Source organism: Pseudopipra pipra, chromosome 1 (assembly GCF_036250125.1).
Source record: "Pseudopipra pipra isolate bDixPip1 chromosome 1, bDixPip1.hap1, whole genome shotgun sequence".
In the NCBI taxonomy this organism is placed as follows: Eukaryota; Metazoa; Chordata; class Aves; order Passeriformes; family Pipridae; genus Pseudopipra; species Pseudopipra pipra.
In genome coordinates, this window is record NC_087549.1 from 75,356,205 (window position 1) to 75,382,267 (window position 26,063).

Consider the following 26,063-nt stretch of genomic DNA (forward strand, 5'->3'; position numbering starts at 1 on the left):
TATCAGAGCTGAAAATTACAGTTCTTACTTGTTTGATGAGACAATATATACAACTAAGATTTTAATCTATAATAATGTTATCTTGCTGTCCAATAAGCATTTTATGGTAAAAACCAGTACTGCTTAAAGAATTAACATATGATGTAGGCGGTCTTAGTGTACCTTGTTCTGCTTTAGGCAAAACATTTGTTCTCCAGGTTGTCTTTGCCTACTTGATCCACTACTAAGAAAATAAAATTTAAAGATAAAACACTTAATTATAAAGTCAGCAGATACACAATTAGCCTTCTGTTTACCAAGACAGACAGGATGTGTAGGTCTTACTAAATGAAGAGACAGACAACTGTAGTTCAAGTAACCATGCAAGTAATACATTTTCCATTTTAAGGAACTACCAAATCTCACACCTTCTCTGCCCTTTTCTATTTCCAATTATGTGGATATTGTGCCCATCAGTTTAGTCAGAGCACAGATTAAAGACAAAAATACACTAACTCAGGATCTTCAATCATGCCCATCATTGTTCGGATGTTTCCGATATCCCTGGCAAGTGCATGATAAATTCTCAACATGCAACTGAAGACCAGGAGAGAAGCAAGGTCCAGATTCACTGGAAGCTGGAGACACTCCTGAAATGAAAGGAATAGTTTTGGAAGAAACAATTTAGGTAAACTTTGAGGGGTTTACTCTGAAAGATTAGAAAGGAGGTTTAAAGCCTAGCCCAAGGAAAAGCTGTCAGGGACTGAACATCATGTGGTCTCAAAATACCACTTGTGTGAAGTACAGGGAGCTCTAACACATGATAAAAGAAAGCCTTTCACCTGTCACGCTGCAAGCCACAGCAAAAGGCTGGACAGCAAAATGTTATCCTGTTGAACAAGGCAGAAGGAAATAGAAAACCAAAACAAGTACATAACTGCTTATACCTAAGCAGGAACAGTCCTATAAACAAAGTTGGGGTAAATAGGATGCTACCTTTGAACAAAGACATTGCTGTAACACTAGCATTAAACTCGGCATAAGGAAGGTATCATTGGTACCTTGTGCTATACATCAAGGTATTTACTACATAGGAAACATGGAAAAACCCACACCACTGTAAAAGAGCTCAGTGTTCAAACAACTTAGCAAGCCAACCAGAGTCCAATGGCATGAAACTTCAGTCACAAACAAGATAGACATGGCATATGATATTGCTGTCTGCCTAATGAGGCTGGAAGTATTGACTGTGACATGCTGACAGTGATGAGTGTGGTCCCCATGGCAGGGAACAGCATCAGCAAGTAACTTCAGCTATATCCACATACACGAGGGAAATACCATTTCAGATTGTGATGCTGATACTAATTTTTTTAGACATCATTAATAGAAAGTTTATAATTTAAAAAAATGTATGAGGGCAAGTGACTCCTGCCTCAATCCCTAAAATGGCACAATATCAGGTTAAAAATCTTAGTGTTCAAATAAAATACAAAATTTACCAACCTCACAGAGTTAGAGGCCCAGAGAAGCTGACTTTGTTGTCAGTATCAGAGGACTGGGCACTGCCTAATAAAATAAATGCACACCTTCAAGGATAGCTGAACGAGAAACAATTGATGAGGAAGCCTGGCTAGGTAAAATAACAGGCATTATATTAAATAATAGAATTAAGAGGCGGCTCAAATAATTTAATTTCAAATGAAAAGTCAACAAGGTTTTTGTGAAAGGGAGAAACGCTCATCATGAACTGCTGAGGTTCACCAAAGGGGTTAATAAGCATTAGTGTAAAGAAGATTGATCTACATCATATGGATTTGCTTTCAAAAAGCTTTCAAAAAGATTCCTTGTCAAATGCTTTTAGGAAAAGCATAAAGGAAGTGACCTTCAAATATAAAGACTTGATTAAATGTTGGAATGGAGAGGATAGGAATAAAATGAATAGTTAGTTCTTACAGCAGCAAAGTATAAGGTGTAAGTGGAGCTCTCCAGGCATCTGCAGAGTCAGGTGAAAAGGGAAAAGCTACAAGAGTGACATCTGCAGACAGAACTATGTTATTCAAGGTAATAAGGATGACCACAAAGAATTACAGACTTCCAAGACTGAGAAACTATGATGTGCTAGCACAGCAAATAAAAATTCAGTGCAGGCAAATGGGAAAAGAACAAACCTAAACCTAAACTGACATCAAAATGATGGTCTGATCATTACTAACATGAAGTTTGTTTCTACTTTTGTGAGAAACTGGCTAACATATAGAAATTAGTGATAATCCTGGGTAAGGACCCATGATCACTATTAGCTAAAACTTCCCTCTTTCATTAATGTACAGTCTAACAAATGTAGAAAGTTCCAGGAGACAAGTTTCTAAAATTACAGTGTTTCCATTTTAGACAAATTTTATGATGAAATACAAATTTGTGGAAAATGTAACTTTTTTGAAGTTATCACTATAAAGGACAAAAAATGTATTTGTACTAATTAACAATATACCCATAATAAATAGACTTAACTTCCAGACTGTTGTCTTTGAGAGGGTGTTGGCTTACTCTGTTCATGGAGTCTATTAAGTCATAATTGACATAAGTAAATCAATAAATAACAGCTTGATTGTACTAACCTGGAATGTTTCTGGGTAGCTTAGTATTAATAACAAAATGTCCATTTGGATAGTTTGTTTTCCATGGAATAGCCAACAAAAACATTTGTCAATTAAAAGCTCACATTTTTGTCTGGCTATCAATGGCAATCAAACAAGGCCATTTGATTTAGGCCCTGCAAGTGGTTCCACATCCCAAAACTGTTTTAAGTTTAGTTTCCAGCACCAAAAGCATACCTGGATCCACACAGAAGCAACTAAACACATACAGAAATTTTTGTCCCTTTCAATAAGTAATATTACCATTTTGAGGTTTTGATTGCTTGTGCTGAATTCAGGTTTTTTCACTACACCTGTTTAGCAGCACTTTTGTACTGCAGTCAACTGTTATTACAGTTGCTCAGATATAGCTGAACTAAATTGCTCTAAAGCTGTTTAAGTCCCCACTCACAGCTGCAGTGAGCTCACAAGAGTAACTCATCTGACCTGTGGGTCACGAGAAAAGCGCTTCTTACGCTTCAGATACAGATGCCAGCTATGCAGCTAAGACATGCTGTACTCATGCTGGGTAAGGTATAGAATCATTTAGGTTTGGAAAGACTTTAAGAGAGAGTCCAACCATAAATCTTTAAGTCTGGCCATATAGCAAACAGGACACAAATAACTTGTACACAACATAACCATGCCATTACAGATTTCAATAAAAAGGTATTTCCGTTGTACTCTAACACTGTTATACACAATACATTCACTAAAGCAGTTCAGTAGCTATGCTGAGCTTGGTGGGGTTTTCCAGTCATTTAGAAGTTATGTAAATCTCCAGATGCCCTTTGGATCATTCCTACTAATCTTAGTTTGAAATGGGCCTACCAGACTATCTTCGAAAAGAGCTGGATGCATTAGCTGAAAATAGAAGTTGCATGGCACTTTTCCATAGTAATTTAGAAAGAGCTATTTGTTCAGCTGTATTACTAGCTCACACAAGAAGTCTTCAGTTTGAAAACACTGAAAGTAAAATGTCTTACTTGTTTCCTCTCCCTCTTCATAATTTACTAATACATGTACAATTGAAGGAAATTAATTCCTTCAACACATGGATTTCAAAACATAGAAAATTACGGGGGAAGTGTTTTTTATTTTGTACGGTTATGACATTTTAAATTAATATTTATTTCCAAGTAGGCTTTAATAATGCCTTACTCATTTTTCAGTCAATTAGAGTTATTTACCACCAAATGAGATTCCATTTAATGCAACTTTTACCTACACATTTCCTTACAATTTGAGTTTAATAAAAATTCAATGAAACAGAGCTGCAACAACTAAGTATATTTAATCTAAGCTACCCAATTCTTTGACTAATAGCAAAAAACACCCACTTGGCAAGTTTTAATTGTGGTAGCTATGGCATGAAAAATATAACACTTGCCAACCAGCCAGTGCAGTAGTGCTGACTTTCATACCTTTTCTTTTTCTCTGGAGAAATAAAAAGGTAATAATCACAGGCCACACATCTGTATTTCTTTCCCGCAGTGCAATTAATTTTTTCCCCTCTCTTCTTGGTAAAATTTTTGACTTTGGTTCTTTCTGAAACTAGTCATCCTCTAACAAGGCACTTCTTGCTCTAGGCCTTTGGAGACTTATTTATTGATTAACCTAAGATTTAGATGACTGCTTTATAGCAGTACCTTGAGAGACACTTCCCTAACATACTATTGTATCCTCTTTTACTTAGCACTTGCAGTGCCGTTTTCCCTACTGAATGCAATCTTATCACTGCTATACAGCAGCCAGGGCACATGGAAGTTAGTGTCCAAGTCCCATTATTCACATTTTTCTCAAACTTTAAAAGGACTCTTAATTGAATACTCTTGTAACAATGCCCCTGAGAAAACAAAGTAAGATTCCAAAAGCTTTTCCCTGAAGTTACTGCATTGTCTGCACATGACTAAAACACTCATGAAACCTCTGCTTCTCAGCTTTTAGCACAAATTCCCTCTTCACCGCAGTTAAATAATTGTCAAGAGGCTAGCTGGTATCATCTGGGAGGGACATAAAATAATCCCACCACAGGTGAAGGTTAAGCTCACCTTTTTCTTGAGACTCTAACAGTCCCTTGATGTATTTCAGTGGATTTGAACTTCAGCTTTTAAATTCCAACAAATCTAAAACCATCTTACTGCACAGTACCTCCAAGTGCTTTCACCTCACTAATGCTAAAAGCTTGCAGCTCTGTAACCTTGCACCCAAGCTGTTTTCCAAAGCCTCTGTGGCAGGTTTTTTCCCTTTGCTGTTCTGGTTCTGATACTCTTGTACTGTTAGACCCTATGGCCAGCACATGCAAATCCCTAAAGTGCTATTACAATGCTTCCCATAGGAAGTGCTAAATAAAGCACTTTTTTTCCATAGTAAAAATCTGATTGTTCTTTAAATTTGTAGTATTTATATATGCTATGGAAAAACTTGATATATTTTCTTTTACAAACTATTATCTAACATACAAAGGCTCAAGTAACTTATTTCAGTCATAAAATACCAGATTCTTCTGCATTCCACTAAGGAAAGCGGAAATCATTTAAGTTACTCTAAAATATTGCAATTTAGACCATTCTTCAACCTGCTGTAACAACAATTGCATTCATGGGTGCAAGGCACAAGAAAACAGTATGGGAACCTCAAAAGGAAAATATATTGTGGTACACAGATTAAAAGACATAACTCCAAATTCAGCATCATGAAGGATTTATTGCTTCAGAAACCTGAAGTTTCTAATATTCCTCATACAAAATACTTTTTTTTTGTCACGATACTTTAGCAGTGTCGTCAGCTTTTCTATAAATCCTCAATGATTCCAACATCTTCAGAGAGGGCACCTCCTTTCTGTTTCCTCAGCCAAGCAGGAAAGACAGCTAATTTGAGTACAAATGGAATAAATACTCAAGGGCAAATCTGTACTCAAAATATTAAGGAAGTGAAGAGGGTTGTGATTTTTTGCCCTGCAATAGCTTCCAAGAAGTCTTCTGTAACTCAGCCCACCCTTATGGACCTTAGAAGACATAAGAAATACCAAGTGCCATTCTCTGCATTTAGCCCTTTTGTTCACTATTAATCCAGTCCTTGTAATACCCTGTGTGCTGGGTTTGGCTGAGGTAAACTTAAATTTCTTCAGAGTAACTGGTATGGGGCTATGTTTTGGATTTGTGCTGGAAACAGCGTTGATAATTCAAGATGTTTCAGTTACTACTGAACACCGCTTGCCCAGCTCAACATATAAAGCAAGGGGAGAAGTAGGATGGGAGAACATTCAAAGTGATGGTGTTTTTCATCCCAAATCACCATCACACACAATAGAGCCCTGCTCTTCTGAGGATGGCTGAACACCCACCTGCCTGTGGGAAGTGGTGCATGCATTCCTTAATCTGCTCTGCTTGCATGCACGGCTTTTACTTTCCCTATTCAATTGTTTTGATCTCAACCCACAAGTTTTCTGATTCTCTCTCCCATCCCAATGCAGGAAGGGGAGTGAGTTGCTGTGTGGGACTTGTTTGCTGGTGGGGTTAAACCACAACACCCTACAATCTACTACGTATCACAGGAACGCAACAACACGTGAAGCATGCTGTTATTTCCCAGAACTGTTGATGTTATCATGTTCATTTTTGTTGTGCAGTTAAACAGGACTAGCCACAGGCTTTCAGCACGAGCAGTACAACTGCACAAATGCAGAAAGCATTCAGCACCGTCTCCTGCCCTGCAGTTCAACCCCAGGTCCTCACCTCAATGAGGTATTTTAAATGTCTACTCAGAAACCTAGGAAAAAAAACCAGCTATTTGCCAATAACCAAGCATTTCCCCTTACATAAGTTTGGCAATAGTGTAAGTATAGATTTCAAATTTCAGTACTACATAAACAAATGCCAAAACCATTCAACTCCATGAAAGTGGCAATAATGCAAAGTAATAAGTTATTCTGGGCTATTACATGGGCAGCCCATGTCTATGTGGCATACCTTCCAACCATGTCAGAGAAGAATTTGCTCCTTGGTGCTAAACAAGACCTTTCTGGAAGGAGCACTATTGCTACTGCCTGCTTAACACACACACAGTAGAAAGCCGGAATTGTTGCCGAGCAACCGTAGCTGTGCCATTGCTGTGTCCCCAGCTTGCCATCTCTCCCCTGCACATTCAGAATGGAGGAGGCTGGACTTGATGCCCTGGAGCTGCTGGCTATTAAACCTTTCTGCTTCTGTGGCACATGATTGTTATCATTTGTGATGTGTTTGCAGAACGACACATTGTTTGATCTACATTAAGTGACAGATGTCTTCCTTACCTGTAAATCTTCTGAATATTAATTGTAATGATGACATACTCCTTCATTACCAGTCACAGTTCTTTGGAAATTTTCCTTGTGTCTATTAAGCAGTTTCAAATTTATTATTTGGCTACTGAAAACTGAAACCAGAAAGGACCTGTGATATTCTTTTAACCAGTCACAGCCTGATTGTGCATAAGAAAAATCCTTCTTTCCAATCTAAATATCTGATGTCATGCTTTGTCCAAATATATTTAGCAAATGCAATGCATATTGATTTATTGCTTAAGTGTCCCCATATTCCAAACTAGACAGCATCCTTAGCTTTCTGTTATCTTTTGATTAGAAAGGCCTGTTAGAAAATTCGTGAACTCTACCCATAGTTCTCATCCTACTGCATCAGCTCCTCTCTCCATTGCTGCATACTCTTTTAACTCCTTGTAGTATCCTACTGGTGATGAAAACAAAAGGCACCTTTTTCTGTTTCCAGCAGGTTAGCTATCATCAGCTTTTTCTGAGATTACTTCAGCCACCTTACACTACAGTAACAGCCTGTCTCATGCAATTTGCTTCATGTTTTGATATTCAGTGTGCAATGGTTTGCCTGCCACCAGTAAGCAAGTGGATACTTTCTAATCTGATTAAAGAGAGCTAATCATTGCTGAAAAAATTCAAGCCCAAAAGTCAGAAAAAAAATTTTCACTGGGTATTGAAGAAGCAGTTCCATCTTTTTATCCACTTTTTCTTTCCAGTTCCTACACCTCAAGCATCTCTCTCTGCAGCTTTACATGCTTCCTCAGAAAAACACAAATTATGTGTTTACCTTTCTGCCCCTGATCATTTTTATGTATGTTGCTGAATGTAGGATTTTTCTTAGCAATGACTTGCTGGGTTATAACAGGCGCAGCACGCACTTGTGAATTCAGTGACTTACACCAATCTGCCTCTGGCAGAAGCTGAGCCCATGGTTGCTTCTATATTTTGCTTGTTTCAGAAAAGAAACACTAATAAATTTGAAGCATTGTTTTCTACCAGGACCATACCAAAATCATGGCATATAGAATTAGGCTGAAAATTTATCTTTTATTGGAGAGGAGTGCATTTTATTTCTTTCAATACAATTACTGCCAAACAGTTGGCACAATATTAAATATTTTCCTGTATTTTCACTGACACATCTGATGTTTTTTCCCTGTTTACACTACTCTACACCTGGTATTGAACAATTATTAGTGTCCTAATTTTGTTTTCCTGGGCAAGTGCCAACACTTGAGAGATGTTTGTTGCATATTTCCCATTATCATTTTACAAATCCACTGTACATCTACTGCGGAGGCAGTGGGAAGGGAATCTTTCTTTCCACATGGGCTACCACACCTGAACATCCCAAAATTTAAGGTAGAAGTGAAAAGGTTAACAATTATGTTGGTTTGTTTAATAAAAGCTCCTATTAAGGCAGGTTATACTGCACAAGAGTAACACAGCTACTTTCTTGTCCTTAGTCATTAAACTGTGAATTGATCAAGTGTGGAAGAAATTCTCCTTCATCTTTATCTTACTCCACCCTATTCCTTGCAAAACATAGGCTGCTAAAATGTAGGAGGATATCTGGACACTTTTGGTCATTGAGAGGTTAGATCATCAATCCCTATTCCAGACAGGAGAAAAAACAAGGCACACATGCTTACTAATATAGATTTCATTTCCAAGTTGCACAAAAGCAAAAGTTTCTAGCCCAAGGAGGTGTAAAATGAAATCAAACTGTACACTTTAAAAAAAGTTCTGAATACTTCATCTCATATCCACATATTCATGAAAGCTAAATGAAAAAGCAGCAAATTCCCAACTGAATAATCTATTATGAAAATTCAGGCAAATGTTAATAAGGAGAGAATGGCTTCAATTTTTATCCTTAGCTTCACATATCGAATACCTAAATAATTACATTTTTAGTTAATCTATTGTAAAACAAATAATACCCTTTATGGAAGTTTAAGTTATACTAGATTATATTACCACAGCATTAGGCTGATTCTATTTACTTGGAAATTTTAAATTTTGGTAGGACAGTCCTTCTTGTAAACAAGTTACCTGTGTAAGAGATAAGCACAATAACTTGCTATATTTGCAATTGTACAGAAATATCAGCCCAAATGATTTTGGAACGTGTCCTGGTAACTACTGTAAAATTTAAGAGTGAGGGGCATTTGTATTGCTTTAATATTATGGAAATCTATACGGAATTCAACTATGTCTGGGATCTATCAACCACACACCCCTTCCAGGAAAAGGCAATCAGGTTAGCTACCACTAACAGTGGAAGACCATACTGCAAGCCTTCTTGCTTTTAGATACATCAAGGACTTAGCCAAAACAAAGGGAAAACAAATAGTTTTCAAGAAATAGTTTCATTAACTGCGTTAACCATTGAAATAATGTTGTATAACTGTGTGTTCCGACTCAATAAAACTAGGAACAATCAGAGTAGAGCTGAAAGCGACACACTTCCAGTGTGAGGCAGGAAACGGGAACTTGCCGGATATATTAATCCTCCTCTTTACTGCAGGACTCAAGAGCATCCTATGTCACTGATCCTGAAAGATCAACCTTAAGTGTTTTCATACCTGACGTGTTGTCACGAGGCATCACCACCAGAAACAGCTGCCCTCTTAAAGTTACAACAACGTGTAGTTTGTTTATAAGCAACAAAAGTTTGTGAACTTCAGAAGAGAGAAAAATACCTTCTCAGAGGAGGTAGCAGGGGAAATTATCTCTAGTTATCTCCTATTATGAGCGCATACCTCCCCAAAACAGAGGGAGCCCCCTTGTCCGCTGCCCCGCACTCAGCGGGTCCGTACGTGCCGGTGGCTGCCGCCCGCAGCCCTTGCGGGGCGCCTTGTCCCCGCAAGGGACAAGGAGCAAAATTCCGGAGCAAAAATTACCAGAGCAGTCGCTCTGTAAGTCCCTTTCCCACGCAGACTGAGAACGCAGGAAATTCCACACCCCGCACGGGTGGCCTGCCTCGGCGTTCCCGGCCGGGCCCCACCGCGCCCCCGCCCCGCTCCGCCGCGCCCGCACCTGCGTGTCCGCACCGCCCTCAGGCGGGCCCGGGGGTTCAGCGGGCCCGGGGGGCTCTGCCCTGGAGCCAGGGCGGGCGGGAGCGCGGCCGGCCGGGCCCTGGGGCTGCCCCGCCGCTGCCTCCATCGCCCGGCGGCGTTGCCACGGCGAGGGGCTCCCGCCGCGGGGTGGGCGTTCTTTCAACTTCCCCTTCCAGCCCGAGGTCAGTCCCTGTTCCCCATGGAAACGGGCTGCCGCTCTTGTGGGTGGCTGGGAGATTTCGCGCACGGCGAGACCGACGCCAAATGTGCAGCGACGCTAAATTCCCCGGGGCTGGACAAACACGCGAGGGATCCAGCATCCAGCCCTGCCCGCTCCCCATGGTCGCCTTCCAGACGGCGCAGGGAGCCCCCGCCGCCTACACCCCTCCGGCCCCGCCGCTCCGGGGGGGCGTCACACCTCGCTACAGCCCTAAAAAGCTGAAAACTTGTATCAGGAACAACCTTAGTACTCCAGACATTGCTACATTGTCTCACCTTTAACATCTCGTTCTCAGTAAAACCCAAATGGATGCATTTATGCGGCCCTCACACCTGGCCTTACGGGGGGAGGCAGGAGAGCTAAAAGCTTCGAACGCTGCTGTTTTAGCTGCATGGGGGAAAAAAGCTATGATATTTAATACAGCCGGATGCTACAGGTGCACATAATACACCTTGCTCCTAATTGGATAACACAGAGAGGGTTGCCCTCTTAAATGACCAGAGAATCAACTTCTTATCAGGTTTCCAGCACTCCCTACTCCCAGAATGTAGCAGTGAAAATAAAGAGCTCACTGACAGTCTGTTAGACATACTGATCATTCATGTATAAATCAAATTCTAAATGTGTTCATAAACAAATCTGTCCCCAAGAAAATTTCTTTCTCCTTAACTTCTCACAGAGGATACAAGTCAGGGTGGTAATCACACTGTAGAAAATGGTTACGATTCATACACAAAAGTACTGAAAGCTGTCTAAGATTAAATATACATGAAGGACAGACTAAATATGTACAACCTGACACCGAGACATCAGCAGCTTTTGTTCACCCACAATCCATGTCAACACATTCATGGGAAGATGAAAGCTAAATACTAGTAGTAGAGCACAGATAATTCAAGAGCAGAAAACCTGAAATTCTTCACAGAAATGTGTAAGAAACGCAATGCCCAGGCTTGAGGTTGGTATTTCACCTTGAAATGTATTTCTCTTCTGCTCCTTTTGATGTAATTTAAACTCTGGACCAGATAGTGTCCTCCTAGTTTTTTATGGAAACATGCACACAGGGCTGCAAAAGACCTGCAGAAACCCATGTCTCTGCCCAACAATTCCTAATCATCCCCTAACATGATTTTTCTACCTATTCTTAAAAATCTCTGGAAGGCAAAGTCTACACAAACCTCCCAGGGGGCATGGTCCAGTTCTCCTTTACCCATTTCATTAATTTTTTTTTACTGATATTAATTATTACTTCAAAGTACACTTTTTCTCATCTATCCTTCAGTAACTAGACAGAAAAAGTGACCTTTATAATAATAGTTTTTATGTGTTTATTGTGGATTAATTCTGGTAGACAGTTAAACCCCACACAGCCACTTGCTCACTGCCCCTCAGTGGGACATGTTTTCTCCCTCAATTTTTTCTCTCCTAGAAAGAAGTGAATTGTTTCAGACAAAAGCTATTTATTTCATCATTCCCTTGGAATTCATAGGTTCTGTTCTTTATGATTTTCCAGTTTGTCTGTACTGTTGCCAAAATATGACATGCAAAACTGGGCATAAAACTCTTCCACTGACCTTAGAAGAAAACTTTCTGACCTTAGGTCAGAAAAGAAAGTTTTCTAGTGATGGTTTGAACTGAAATTTTAAAAATGCTGCCAGATATTTTTTTTTTAATTCTGTATTATTCAATAATCACTTTGTCCTCCATGGGATCTCACATATAATTTTCTGATACACTTTTGCATATTGATTTTTATTCCCTTTTATACTTGTTAATTTGACTTTCTTGAGTACTTTCCTGAATTTCTGAGCTTTTTTTTTTCATGCTCTACTTCTTTAATTAATCAAAACTGGTTTGAGTTTCATTCCCATCCTCTGATCTACATCTGGATCAGCTGTCTCAGCCTGGTACTGTATGTGAATCCAAATTCTCAGTTCCCTCACAATGTCCTGAACAGTCAGGGTCCTTTAAAACTTCATGTAGTATCTTCACAAAGTTTCTCTGAAAATAATTTACATCTTGTCTTGAGCACAGTCTTTCAAATTTTTGCTGACCTCCATCATATTGATTTAAACTAGATCATATCTGTTTCATTTTTAAAAAAATGTACAAATGTGTCAGAAACTGCTAAAAATTAGGGGCATGCTAGAGGTTTCCAATAGGTAAGTATATATTGTCAAGCAGATAAACTATCAAGGAAGGTAATTGGATTGATTTGAACAAAAATTATTTTTCAAATCCATGTGGTACATTTTCTTCCCCATTCTTGTCCCCTGAACTATTGGTAAATGATAGCATAATAGTTTGTTCTAATAATCTTGAAAATTCTTCATCCCTCATTTTTAAGGAAAACTGTGACCCTGAGACTCTGCCCATTATTAAGTAGTGCTCAAAAAAAATTATCGTCTGAGAGATTGTTCTCAGGATTCAAAGGTATATTTAACTTCCTGTTGACTTGAATAACTCTAAATTGTATAAATATTTCACAGTATTTTTTAATCTGATGCTTTCCTATTCTTTTTCTTATTTTTTACAGTCTTGTCATATATAATACTTTATAAAGACCAAAGAAAAAGTTAGTACACATTATGATCTTGCCTAGGCTTCACACAATTTGTTTATCTTTTAATCTTTCTTCATGACTTCTTATTTTATCCCTCCACAGTTTGCTTATTGTAGACATCTCTGCTCATTCTTAGAACTGATATTCTCCATATTACTCTTTTTTAACTTTCAGGACAAACGTATCTTAGCAAAGACATCTCACTGAGATTTTAATATAATTAAGGATGCTGAACGTGCCACTGTAACACAGAACAACAGAAGAGCTGAAGCTGAAAAGGATCTCTGGATATCATCTAGTCCAATTGCTGTTTAAAACAGGATCAGCCTGGAAAGGTTGCCCAGCACTCTGTTCAGTCAAGTTTAATATCTCCGTGCATGGAGACTCCACAACTCTGAGCAACCCATTCTACTGCTTGAACACCCTCAAGGTAAGGGGGTTTTTCCTATGCATTAGTGGAATTTCCTGTGTTTCAGTGTGTGCCCAACTGTTAGGCTGATTAAGCATAACTTCTCCTTCTTAAATCCATGCTGAAACATGACAAAGGCACAAAATTCTCAGACTTTTAGAACTGATAGTCATGCCATTAGGTAACCTTGTTTCAGCAACATAATTAGTATTTACATTTAGTATATAGAGGGCTATATAGGTGAGTATGTTCAAGAATATCTCAGAAAGCCTCAATCTCCATTACACCTAAGTCATTACACCTTGGTCCCTCAATTTTCTTATGCCACTTTTGACTTCAGTCACATCAGTTATTTACTTGACACTATTCACCTCAGTCACTTATTCAAGCATGCCTGTCACTCAGTCAGCTCCTTTCAGCTCCCTTCAGTAGCCCTTCACTCCTGTCAACACTCAAGTTAGTCAGCTCCTTCAGGTGGACCTGCAGGGCAGTCACCTATTGCCCCTAGCATCTCCCTCAGCTCCACCAATGACAAAGTGTATGACAGAACTGATGTCCAAAGCAATTTGTACAAAAATTTCTTTTGAATTACAGACTGTTAAAAAGAAATTATACTTATAAAAATAGAAAACCAGTTCACTGAAATAGTTACTAATACAAGCGTCTATAACTGAAGATTAAAGTACATTTTTACAGGTATTAACTATGTGAAAGTTTAAGCATAGCAGTGTTCCCAACTTAAGTTATAGCAAAAACAGCATTCCAGCTGTTGCTTGACTAATTCTGTGTGGAATGAAAGGATTATTCATGTATCATGCTCTTACCTGTGTGTCTAAATAAACCCAGGATAATGCGTTCAGGAATATCTGTGGATTTTGATATTCTGGTTCCAAAAGTGGTCACAAGATACTTTGGGAGAGAAAAGAAGAGGGGAGGCTTATGTGATATTTTTGCATAATAATATCCCAGGTTCTGACCACCTTCAGTTTAGGCAATTTTTAGAGCCTATTGTCATGGTGCCACCATGACACATCAGCCAAAACAGTAGGGCCTCCCTGGAAGGTGTTGGCAGTGCCTGGCAGCCAAACGCAATCCTGCTGCTTCAGCCAGGAGCTGGACAGCCAAGGAGAGCTGAGGCAACCCCAGTCCTGGCATTGGGCACCTCCCTGGGGACAGGAATAGACCAAGACCAGGTTTTGTCTGCTTAGAAAATCATATTGGAAATCTCTTGCAAATCCTTCTCTAGCCTCCCACTAACCCCATGCAAAGTTGTCAAATCCACAGCATTGTTCAGCAAAGGGATCCACAGGTTTTCTGCCTGTTACATGAAGAATATCTTTCAACTATCTGTTTTGAACCTGGTTTTGATATGAAAAACATGGTGGACAGTCAGTCCCTATCTGTTTTCCCCATGCCATTCATATTTTTGTAAACTTCTATCATATCTTGCTCTGCAGAAACACCGCTTCTCCAGCAAACTCAACCATTCTCCTTATGGAAGCCATTCTAGCCCTTTGATCACACTTCTGCCCTTCTCTTCCCTTTTCTAATTCTTGCTTATCTTTTGAGATGGAAGAACCATAACTGCATAGGATATTCAAGGTGTGAGCAAACAACTTATATTGTGTTGTAATTACATTTTCCATTTTGCTCTCTATTTCCTTCCTGCAAAATTATACTGTGTTCTTTGTTTTGCTTACTGCTACTGAACTCTGTGATGTTTTTGTGTAATTCTTTATTATAATTGCAGGGGTTTAGTTCTCAGTGATAATATTTTAGGATCCAAATGCTTTTAAGGGCTGATCTTGGACAGCAGATAAGTCTTCTGACATGATAACACAAAAGTAACACATCAATGGATACTGCCTCACTTAGTAGCATTGAAATCCATTCATCTTCCCCTAGCAATACACCAGAAGTAATAAGTATTCACCCAGCATGGATAAAACCCATAACAACACCTACCACGGCTTTGTAAAGCACTGAAGATAAATTTTGAACAGTACCAAATAAAAAAGTATAAGACCACAGTGGGACAAAAGAAATACATTATTGTACACATCCAAACCCAAAAGTTCATAGTTTTGTGAGTTAGCCTGTGACATATTGGATTCAAAATTTGGACTTGATGATCACAGAGGTCTTTTTCAACCCAGCTGTGATTCTGTATCCAAAACACTGTCAGGGTTTTAAGAAAATCAAGAATTTCAAATCTTATTCTCATTTACATTAACAGCCTTTTACTCAAATCCAGCATAGCACTTTGGTCACTTCTATCTGACCTAAAAGATTCTGTGAACCCTCCAAAAAATTATAGTAAATCTGCATAATCTGAGTTTTCATTTTTTTGCATAAACCAGCCACTAGAGGGGGAGATAATCCCAAACACTCATATATATGTAATCCTAGCTACCGGAACTTCTACATTTGAGTCTACTTTATAATTATTACCATGACTACAAGTCCAAAATTATTTTTTTTTTAGTTTACAGTACAATACAATTATTCAGCTACAATGAATTACACTGCATTATTTGTTATAAGGTTATTATTAGTTATGAGGCCCAGCAGATGAATCAGGAGTGCCTGCCAGAGCAAAGGCCTTTCCTTAGAAGGCTCTGTCTATTTATTCAGTAATCAACAGACCATATTTTTAATTTATATGTAAAGGTGATTTAATTTTGAGACTGTAAGGTTCAGCAATCTTCCTTTAAGGAATCTTAAATTTGTGGTAAATTCAACAATCACTAGTTATGACAGATCACAAAACCATGGTATGTTGTGCTCATACACTAGTACCCTTATTGAGACAATAAGAAAGCATATTATGTATTCAAGTAGTTAGATTATGACACCTACAATTTATTAATCAAACAGAAAATCAATCTGTGCTATCTGTTGTGAGCATAAGAAAAATCCCAGTGATTTGTTCACGAACATAGTGACAGTATTGATCGCTCCACCTTGACTCAGATCACTGTCTCTATAGCTGTTGCTAGCCCCAGAGTCAAAGTAAGGCAGACTTATCCTGTGTTGTATCAAAAAGCAATCAAGAGCAATGGTTCTCCATAGAAGAGGAACATAGTAATTATCCACATCTCTGATGTAATAAACATTGTCAAACACAAACCAGCTACGATAAAATCTTCATCTGTGGCAGCCATGGTCACACTTGATTATGGGAGGAATAACTTTGTATTTTATTGTGACTTGTTAGGCAGATTTGTGAGGCTGACATGAGATAGTATGTTATTATAATTCCGAAAAGGCAATCTGTCAAGCAAAACTAAGGAAGGTGTGCCCCAGCAGAGACCTGTACATCCCTGTACCAGCTCCAGGAATTCCCTGGTTTCACTTGCTTTCCCCATCGATCACAGAGGGGAAACGACAGGTCTGCAGAGACTGATTATCCACCACAGTAGCAATTATAAACAAAGTGAAGAAATAAAAGAACATTTTGTTTCTTTTAGCATTTCACATCGGTGGTCAGGGAGAATCACAAACTGAACTGTTATTGGGTTTTTGTGACCTTTTGCTTGGGTAATGTAAGCATACAAAACTACTCTATGTTATACCTGTACATAAACCAGTAATTGACAAAGGGATTCATATTATTAAATAATATATACATATAAGCATAAATATACATTATGAAAATATACTCCCTTAGGCATGGATGTCAGGTAACAAAAAACAGTGTACATTCACTTCTCAGAAGAAGAAAAATCAATATTGAGAAAAATGACATATCAAGACAGGAGGTCTAAACAATAATCATAAAGAGATATTATAATTGTGATATAGATCAAAAGGGCAAGAACGGGAAACTGGAAATAGAAGGTGTAGTGGTCAGCCTCAGAAACAGGAATTTTTCAATGAAGAAAGTTTGGGCTTATAGAGAGATAAATAACTCATGAAACATATTTTTAAGAAGAGAAAAGGAAACTATGCTGTTGCTAGACTTATCAATCTGACCTCTTTTTAAAAAGCAACAAATGAAAACTTTATTCCACTTTTCTGAAGGCAGAAGACCAAGTGACCAGTTTTCCCATGCGCTTTGGTGGTAGTGTGTGCTATGCTGAGTAAATGTGACATTGTAGAAGTGTGGAGCATTGACAACAATTTAGAGAAGCAGCAATGCTCTGGGAACACGTTCTTCTGTCTCTCCTCTTGAGTTCTCTGCAAAGGAGAAACAAACAGCTGGGGGAAGGAGATGCCATAGAGCAATGGGGGCAGCAGAGGAGGACTGATCCAAAAGTATCCTTGCTGACAAAGATGAGAAGAAAATCTGAAATCAAACGGTATTTTTCATGAGGGGTAGAAATCCTTTTAATTGGCAAAACTATCTGGTAGCTGAAATGACTAACGTTATGTAATATAAGGGTCTGCATGCAATTGTTTTCCAGCTGCTAAAGGAAATCTTTAAAAAATGAAACATATCAAATTTTAACAGAGGAAAAGGATTTAAACATTTAAACCTGGCTGTGACCAGGCAAAGAAAACCCATCACTAAAATCTCAATTCTTTGTTGCCAAAGAAGGTCATACCAAAACAAAGCAAAGAGGACAAGGTACTGGCTAAAGTGAAACTCAAGAAACCTCCAGAAAGTTAGACTTTACCTGGAGCTAATTTACTGTAAGTCACAGAAAGGAGTTCGTCTTTGACAACTCAGACTGCTTTTGAAAAATATAGCTGAGTAACTGTACTCCTAATTTGCCTGGTCTTTTAGTGCCCTTTTTCCTTTCAACCTTCATAAAAAGCTTGTCAAAGACCTCTTTATGAAGTAGATAATTAAATATTGTAAGGGTAAATTATTTGCACAGACAAAGAACTAGCTTGGCAGAGAGCACTAGTGTAAAATAAGAGTTTGGGCTAAAGAAATACGAAGAGCTGTTTGCCACAGAGACCAGTAACGGCTGGGAGTGACTTCATTCCTCGCATGCACATCTTTGGCCAGGGTGAGTGAGAACGGCTGTAAGGGAGCGGAGTCTGCTCATGACACATAACTGGGCAGAGATTCAGCACAAAGGAAAAGAGTCATAAGGATAAGAAGGTCTTGGACAGAGCAAGAGCAACAGGATATGATTTAGTGTGCTTGAACTGGGAGAAATGGTGGTATTAGAGACCAGACAAATAAAAATGTAGCACTGCCCTGACATTGTGCTTCTTACTGACTTTTTACTAAGTATAGTGAGAGAACAGGACTATTGGTGCTGAGGCAGGAAGTTTTCAAGTGTTTAGCACTAGACACAACTCAGGGCAGATACAGTATTCTCCAGCAACACTTCCAACTTTTTTGAGCAATATTACAGATGTAAGCCTGATTTTTTTTTCAGTAGCAAAGGCCAGAACAAAAGAAAACATGATGCAGGAGTGTGAGCAAGTTCTCATTGGATGCTTTGGAATAATATTTATTTTTTATATATCTAATATATTACACAGATGAGGCTACACCAAAACTGAGCAAGATGTTAAACTAAAAGCTTAATATTGAAGATGCTACCTTGAGGTTGAAGATTCTATAGCTTTGGTTGTTTAATTTTATTTAGCAATTTAACTTTGCTATTTAACAACTGTGTGCAGAGCATGTGCTGTGGACTTTTTAAAGTTCATTGTTGTGCCACAGAGGCATCTTTGTTCATATTTTTAGATCTTCCAAATATTTGTTTACACATTTCCTGTGGAGGACATACCTTCTGTAATACTGCTTTTGCATCAGCCCACTCCCAATTTATTTTAGTATCCCCCAGCTGATGGGGGACAGATGGGTGAGGGCTGGGAGCAGAGGAATGTTGCCCTGCCTCTGACGGCTGTGGAAGCTATGCAGCTCACCTCCCCCAGACAGCTCTCAAGAGCTTTTGGGAAAGGGGCCAACGTAACTCTCCTGGTCACCAAAAACATTAGAGATCTACAAAAGGCTCAAGAGGAATCAGCTTTCTGTCTTGCATAGTGAAGTACAGGTCGCTGAGAAGCTGTTGCTGAAGATTCCCGTCCCAGAAATGTTGTGTAATATTGAGGGAACCAGCACACTTTACTGCAATTATGCAACATTAATTCGAAAAGTGGTGTGTAGTTTGTGCTGCTCATAAACTTTTCCTACAGTTCCCATCTTCATCCTGTCTAGCTGTGGAATTGAAATTCAATTCTTGTCTCAGCAGACTGGACTGCATGTCCATGAACTTCTCTGGTGTGAGTCCTTCCCATGGGCTGCAGTTCTTCATGAACTGCTCCACCATGGGTCCCTTCCATGGGGTACAGTCCCTCAGGAACAGGCTTTTCCAGTGTGGGTCCCCTGTGGGATCACAACTCTGGCCAGCAAAACTGCTCCAGGGTGGGCTCCTCTCTCCAGGGGTCCACAGGTCCTGCCAGGAGCCTGCTCCAGCATGGGCTTCTCATGGAGTCACCCTCTCCCTCCAGCATCCACTTACTCTGCAAATGGGTCACTGCTTGCCTGTGGACCCCCACGGGCTGCAGGGGCACAGCTACCTCACCACGGTCTGCTCTACAGTCTGCAGGGGAATCTCTGCTCCAGTGTCTGGAGCACCTCCTCTCCTTTTTCATCTGGGGGTCTGCAGGGATGTTTCTCTCACATATTCTCACTTCTCTCTCTGGCTGTTCTTGTGCAGCAACTTTTCCCCCATCTTAAATATGTTATCCCAGAAGTGCTTCCGCCATCACTGATGAGCTTGGCCTTGGCCAGTGGTGGGTCTGTCTTGGAGCAGGCTGGCATTGGCTGTTTTGGACATGGGGGAAGTTTGTAGCAGCTTCTCAGAGAAGCTGCCCCTTGTAGCCCTTCCCACCCCACTACCAAAACCTTGCCAAACAAACTCAATACAATACCACAGACAGGGCAGTGAGCAGAAGAGAGATCTCTGAAAGCTTTAGCCCATGCAGACCATTTAGATGTAACTGAAGTCAACACAAAGGGAAAGACTCCGACTCCCACAGCTTTCTTTGGGAAATGTGGATGATCTCAAAGATAAATGCTGCAGAAAGTTGTGAATTTAGAAAACAGTGAGTTTTAATGTAGAAATTCTTCTAAAGCACTGTTTGCAAACTTGGTTTATATTCAGTGATTCAAACACTGTATTATGCTTACAAGTGAGTTTTTCTACCTATAATGAGTATAACATATTCAGTCTTTCTGAACAGAAGGATGGAATGATTCTCTAGGGAAAAAAACCTAATATGAATGCAGGCAGCTGTTAGTTCCCAGTATGAGGACATGCATATCATGCCTGCCTCTGTTCCAGATCATGGCACCCACCAGTGATGGTAATTGATATAATCCCAGGCTACAATTAGGCTAGGTTCACTGGGAGGGTCTCATAATTCTGAACTTTCAGACCCCTCAATAAATCTTTTTAGGACTTGGACAAATTCCTGGTTGACACCTCCCCTGTTTCTCCTGTATTCTCTGAAAAGCCAGCCAAAGGCAGCTGTTTCCGCTGCTGTGGTGGCTTTGTCCTTTGACAAAAGGGCTCAAACAGAAGCTCCTACTGGTTGGCTGCACAGACCCACAAGTATTTCTGCCTCCTTTATGACTATGGAGGGAGTGGAAAATTCCCCTGCTTTCCCTCACAGCTTCTCCCTTTGGCGAGTGTGTAGAGACAGCAGTGCAATGACCTGAGGAGAGGACAATGTGAGGTCCAGCAGAAAGGAAAGCTGATGGGCTAATGACAGCAAATCATCCAGCACATGTTTAATGGGAAAGGAAATTTATAGAAAAGATTTTGTGAAAGAGGAGGAAATAATTTGGGAAGGGAATAAAAGGCTCAAAATCAGAAACAAAAATGGAGAAGGAAAGATTTCCTTCCTCACATCTCTCATGGTTCCCATGGAGAAGAAAACATTTAGATGCTCCATACCACCAAACTGTAAACACATTGGAAATCAAACACTTGCTGATATGTAGTTCTCACAGTCATAGGACCTTTTTCTACATCAAGAATGTAAAAACAGTGCCTCAAAAGCTAAAATTGTGTATCAATCTCTTTTGAGTTTGTGTTTCTAGAAAATTTTTTCCAGAAAGCTGGGTAAGTGTGAAACTCTACTATTAATGTGTACATTAATGAGTAGAGTCTCTACTACTACTACTCTAGTACTACTACTACTACTCCTACTCCTCCTCCTCTATTCTTCCTGAGTCTCTAATACTCAGGAATGCTGATACAAAGTACATAACCATAATAAAACAAAGCTGACATGAATAATAATTGGTCATTCAATTTGTCTTATAGTTGCTGCTATTAACATCACTTCTGTTTTTCTACTTGAATGACTTCCCTAGACTAAGACTGCTTTGAAAATAAAAATTGAGTCTTGGTGAATTTAATATTAATACCTTATTATTAACCAGCTAAGATCTTCTTTATTTGTCTGGAATGCAAATACATGTTAATAATGCCAGTATACCTTTATTACTATCATCACAATAAAACACTCCACTAAATATAACAGTGTGTTCACAGGGTAGTACCTGGGGATAAAGTGTGTAGATGTTTGATTATATTAACATTTTATATAAAGTGTTTAGAGGCCATAATTTGTTGTATAAATGTTCTTGAATATTAATGAAGTGTTGAAGGCTGCAGAACTGACAAACGATTTGCATGAAATCCAAATACAGAACCAAAATCCATGAGCAATTCCTTTTCATAATTCTCTTTGATCTTCCAGGAGTAGACCTGTGAAACTATTCACTGAAGAGCAATATCTCAAACTGAGGGGAACACAGGTTTTGCATACAAAAACACTTAGGGTTTACAAATACTCTGATATGAAAATAACAATATATAGTGTATTTATAGAGTTGACAATGCATATATTGGTCATACAATTAAAAATCTGATTTCAGTGTTTGTGACTGACAGAAATGTAGTGTAAACCAGAATTGTTTTGAAGCCTGACATCTGTCATATGGCTCTGTGTGTCAGTTTGACCAGAAGCACTGTTCTAGAAATCCCATCACTACATAAAGCCCCACCCAGTGATCTGAAGTATTCTGAGAATATGTAACATGCAAGATAAAGAAAGCAAGTCAGTGACTAATAAAGGTATTTTGTCTGAGTTCATATAAGTTATATTCTGTAATGCTAAGTTAACATTTCTGTTTGGCAGCAGCAGAAGGACAAAGCAGTAAATTTGCTAGGTTTCTATTAAGCTTTCCTTATTGTTCTTTCACTGGGACAGGAAAAGAAAACTAGTAAGTTATCGTCTCAAATTGCGCAAGCAATTACATTCTTTGAAAACCATTATCTGCATGAAATCTTTCATGGCAGGAAATTACAAACAGAAAGAAATTCCTTCACAATGAGAGAAAAGTCCAGACTACTTTCAGTACTTGTTTTAAAGTACAAAATGTGTCACAAAAAATTGATTCAGTAGTCACCGTGATTCCAGATACCTGTCTTGACAGTGGACTGATTCCTTTATAAAGAACCTAAGGGTATTAGGTAAGGAAAAAGAGAATTCTCTGAAATATTAACAAATAAATTTTCTATCAGACAATCTGTAATTTCTCACAAGTGATCACTGAAGAGAAATACAGAGAAAACTGAACAGGTGATCATACATGCATTCCTAGTTCATACTTTAAAACAGTGTTGTGAAACACTGACAAAAAAATGCCTGACCATTCATATCAGCATTTATGACAGGTTTGGAAACATTTGCCTAACAATAATACTGGAGCAGAAACTTTGGTTCACACCGACGTAGAAAACAAATCAAGAAAACAACAATGGATATTACATTGAGACTCAATGCAAATTATGTTAAGTGGCAAAATACAATTTAGAAAACATAATGGCCTAGATTCTAAAATTTTGGTTTTTTCCAGTGGACTTTTTAAAGCCATATGCTTAAAATGATTCATCTGTAGGTTGATGATTCACGTTGAGAGACTGATTTTTGTGAAAAAGAAAGAAATACAGTAACTGACATCTTACTATCTTGATAAGACAGAGAACAGGAGCACCTGACAGGAACAATATGGGGAAGAAATCACTGACTGCTTACATGCTGAACAAGATCGTTTACAGCCTGTTTACACTAACTGGCAGGATGATCTCTTTTACCTTTCCTTGCAATATCCACTTTTGGTCGTACCATTTCTGGAAGCTGCTGAAATCCATCAGCTCCTCACTTTGTAGAAAGATTGTATGTTAGATGTATATGGTGTACTTAGCTCAGTGAATTTACTGAAGGGCAAAACCCAAAACTATCAAAGCAATAGTTCATAAGTGCCTCTGGATGAGCCCTCCCCAAAATATGTACCTTTTAGCTCTATTCAAAATAAGTAGAGAAGACTGAAGGGAGGGGAGAGGTGAGGAGTTCAGGCTGCTGCAGATAGTCAGAGGCTGTCTGACCTCCCTGAGCTCCAATGGGATATCCCTAAGAACTCCATGTTTCTGAAGAAAAGAAACTTTGTGATCTTCAGAGCTGGATCACACCCGCATCTACCATGCTGCAAAGGCAGTTACTCACATGATACTTTTAAAATAATAACAGCAAACAATAAGAATGCCATACATATAAAATATATATCAGCTTCATAACATTGCAGATTTTTTTCAAAGTTAAAATAGTCCTTGCTGTATCAAAGAAACGTATATGTTTTAGCTTTTTTCTTTAAGCTGATTCTCTAAAGATGATAAAATTAGGAAGTCATCTCAGTCTGCACTTTTCCTTCTCGTGTTGCTTTTACATAGCAACAACCTCACCTCCTTTCCTGGCTGTAATAATCTCACTCTGCCCTTTCTGACCCTGTCTGCCAGTACCTGCTATTACCTTTTCTAATAGCACTGCAGATTGCTAGTAGTCATAAATTGCATTTTTTACACTTAATCATGACTTCTTTGATTCATTTCTGTCAATGGCATAATTTACAACCACAAGAGTTGTCTCAGTGTCCAAAGGAACAGATATTTTGTCAGGCTTATTTCTTACCCAATTATCAAGCTATGATAAAAATGAGAAAATAGTGATTTTTTGTGCCACCTTTTCTTTTTTATGTTGACTTTCAGCAACCTTCATGCCTGTTGCAGTGTATAGCAATTTTTCTTTGTCATTTATTTAGTTAAAATTCAAAGCTGAAGGGAAGGCAACTAAGCTAATTCTGAAGGAATGCATTCCTTCCATCTGCTTGGTCAAACTCTGCCAGCAAGAAATGTCTCTTTCACACCTGTATTAACGGTAGTTTAGCCATATGTGTTCTGCCCTCATGTATCAGCAGAAGCTTACCTGTCCATGGATGTAATTAACTTGATCTGGCCTGTGGCAAAGAACACAGCAGGTATGTCAATCTCTATGTGGCTGAGCTGGCTAATACTTGTCCCTTCATGATGCTGCCTGGACTTGGGAGTGTACACACAGAAAACACTCTATTTTCATGTTATGCTTTTGGGCTTTCTTGGAGATAGCGACTTCTGAATTGAAACCAAGGCATTGCAGATGACTGCATTTGAATGCTAGGAGTACTAAAGTACTGAATGTATAAGTTATCAGTTATATTTGTTATTTTGTCTCATACAAGCTTCCAGAACAACACTGAATTAGGAGTTTGTACTCATTTTATGTTTGCAATTTTGTTTTGCGAAAACAGAAAATTATCTTGCTATTTGGGAGATAAGGCAGTAAATAAAGTCCTGAACTGCTCATCGTGAAGAGGTATGATACATAAATATTCATGATATTAGATATGCTTTGTTATGACTGATTGAAAATGCTGGAAAAAGTGTAGCTAATGGGTGAAAATGATAGCTATATTGAGATGGCCCTTGTCTTCTATAACTGGTGTCCACAGTCTATGCCTCTACTGTTCTCTTTGCTTTCTCCCGAGGATGACACCAGTGCAGACATGGCAGTGTGAAGTATCAAGACAGTAATTCATTTATTCTTTCATTCATTCATTCATTCATTTTCATCTTTCCATTTATCTGTCCATCCATCTATCCATCCAATGCAGTGTGTGCGGCTCCAGGCGGCTGGCACAGCCCAGGGAACTGAATAGGGAAGAGGAGTCAGTGGGTATGGGACGGGAACTGGCACCATTACCAAGGAAAAAAACCTCCAGGAACAAATACTCTCAGTACACAGGCTTAAACAAAACATCACATTAGTAGTAAGGGAACAAATGTATGTGATTGTGATGAGTGTTGGTACTCAGTTAGTATGGGAAAACTTGAAAAAATTAACTTCAAAAAAAACCCCAAAGAGTTTGAATAATTAAAGCCTTGTAATTTATTCAAGGGCTCAAAAATAGAGGAGATGTTTCTGATAAAGGAAAGAGATTATCAGAAGGACATAGCTCACTTCTCTGGCTCTGCTGTCTTCTCAAGGGCTGCAGAGAAATGCAGGAGGTTTTTTTTAATCATAGTAACTTTGTACTGACACATCAGCTGGGACACACAGGTACAAAGGCACTTTTAATCCCATCTTTTCTGTTAATAAGCAAGACTACAGTCATTATTTAATTTGCATATTTAGGAAATGATTGTGTCCTTCTACAACTACAAATATTCCATTTATATACAAGAAGGCCCTTATTTTAACATTTTAAAATCTGGTGGAACAGTAATTTCACAGACTGTGGAATATTAACAGGGTTAAGCACAACTAAGAAAGATTGTTTATTTCTTTAGGCTGTTGAATTAGATGGACACATATCACATAATACATATCATTTGAAGAAAAAAGGGAAAACTGGTCAAAGGGCTATACATTTGATACATATTTTATATGTATACATTTTTTTACATTTTTATTTCAGAAAGGCTTCATCAGTCAAAGGAAAACATGGAGATAAAATAAAAGTGTAAGTGCAGCAGTGCTCATTTATTTAAACAAGTACCTCATTTTGTAACTATACTTCAGGTT

The 26,063-nt window shown here is 38.8% G+C and overlaps 1 protein-coding gene and 1 long non-coding RNA gene across 8 annotated transcripts in view; one reads left to right on the forward strand and one right to left on the reverse strand.

The window, feature by feature from the left end:
* DNAH5 (dynein axonemal heavy chain 5) overlaps positions 1-10,264 on the reverse strand; it is a 124,381-nt gene extending 114,117 nt beyond the window's left edge. For 4 of the 7 annotated variants that reach the window (XM_064661645.1, XM_064661628.1, XM_064661655.1 and 1 more), the window contains exon 1: positions 9,973-10,180. In XM_064661645.1, the coding sequence (XP_064517715.1) occupies positions 9,973-10,098 (126 nt within the window). In that variant the 5' untranslated portion in view covers positions 10,099-10,180. Of the gene's footprint in view, positions 1-9,972 lie in introns of all 7 variants that reach the window. The other 3 variants (XM_064661674.1, XM_064661667.1, XM_064661683.1) reach the window with 3 other exon arrangements.
* Positions 10,265-12,867: 2,603 nt separating this feature from the next.
* Positions 12,868-26,018, forward strand: LOC135417433 (uncharacterized). Its single transcript, XR_010432029.1, has 3 exons — positions 12,868-13,205; positions 24,790-24,854; positions 25,957-26,018. It is a non-coding gene; the product is annotated as an uncharacterized LOC135417433 (long non-coding RNA).
* The last annotated feature ends 45 nt before the right edge of the window (positions 26,019-26,063 follow it).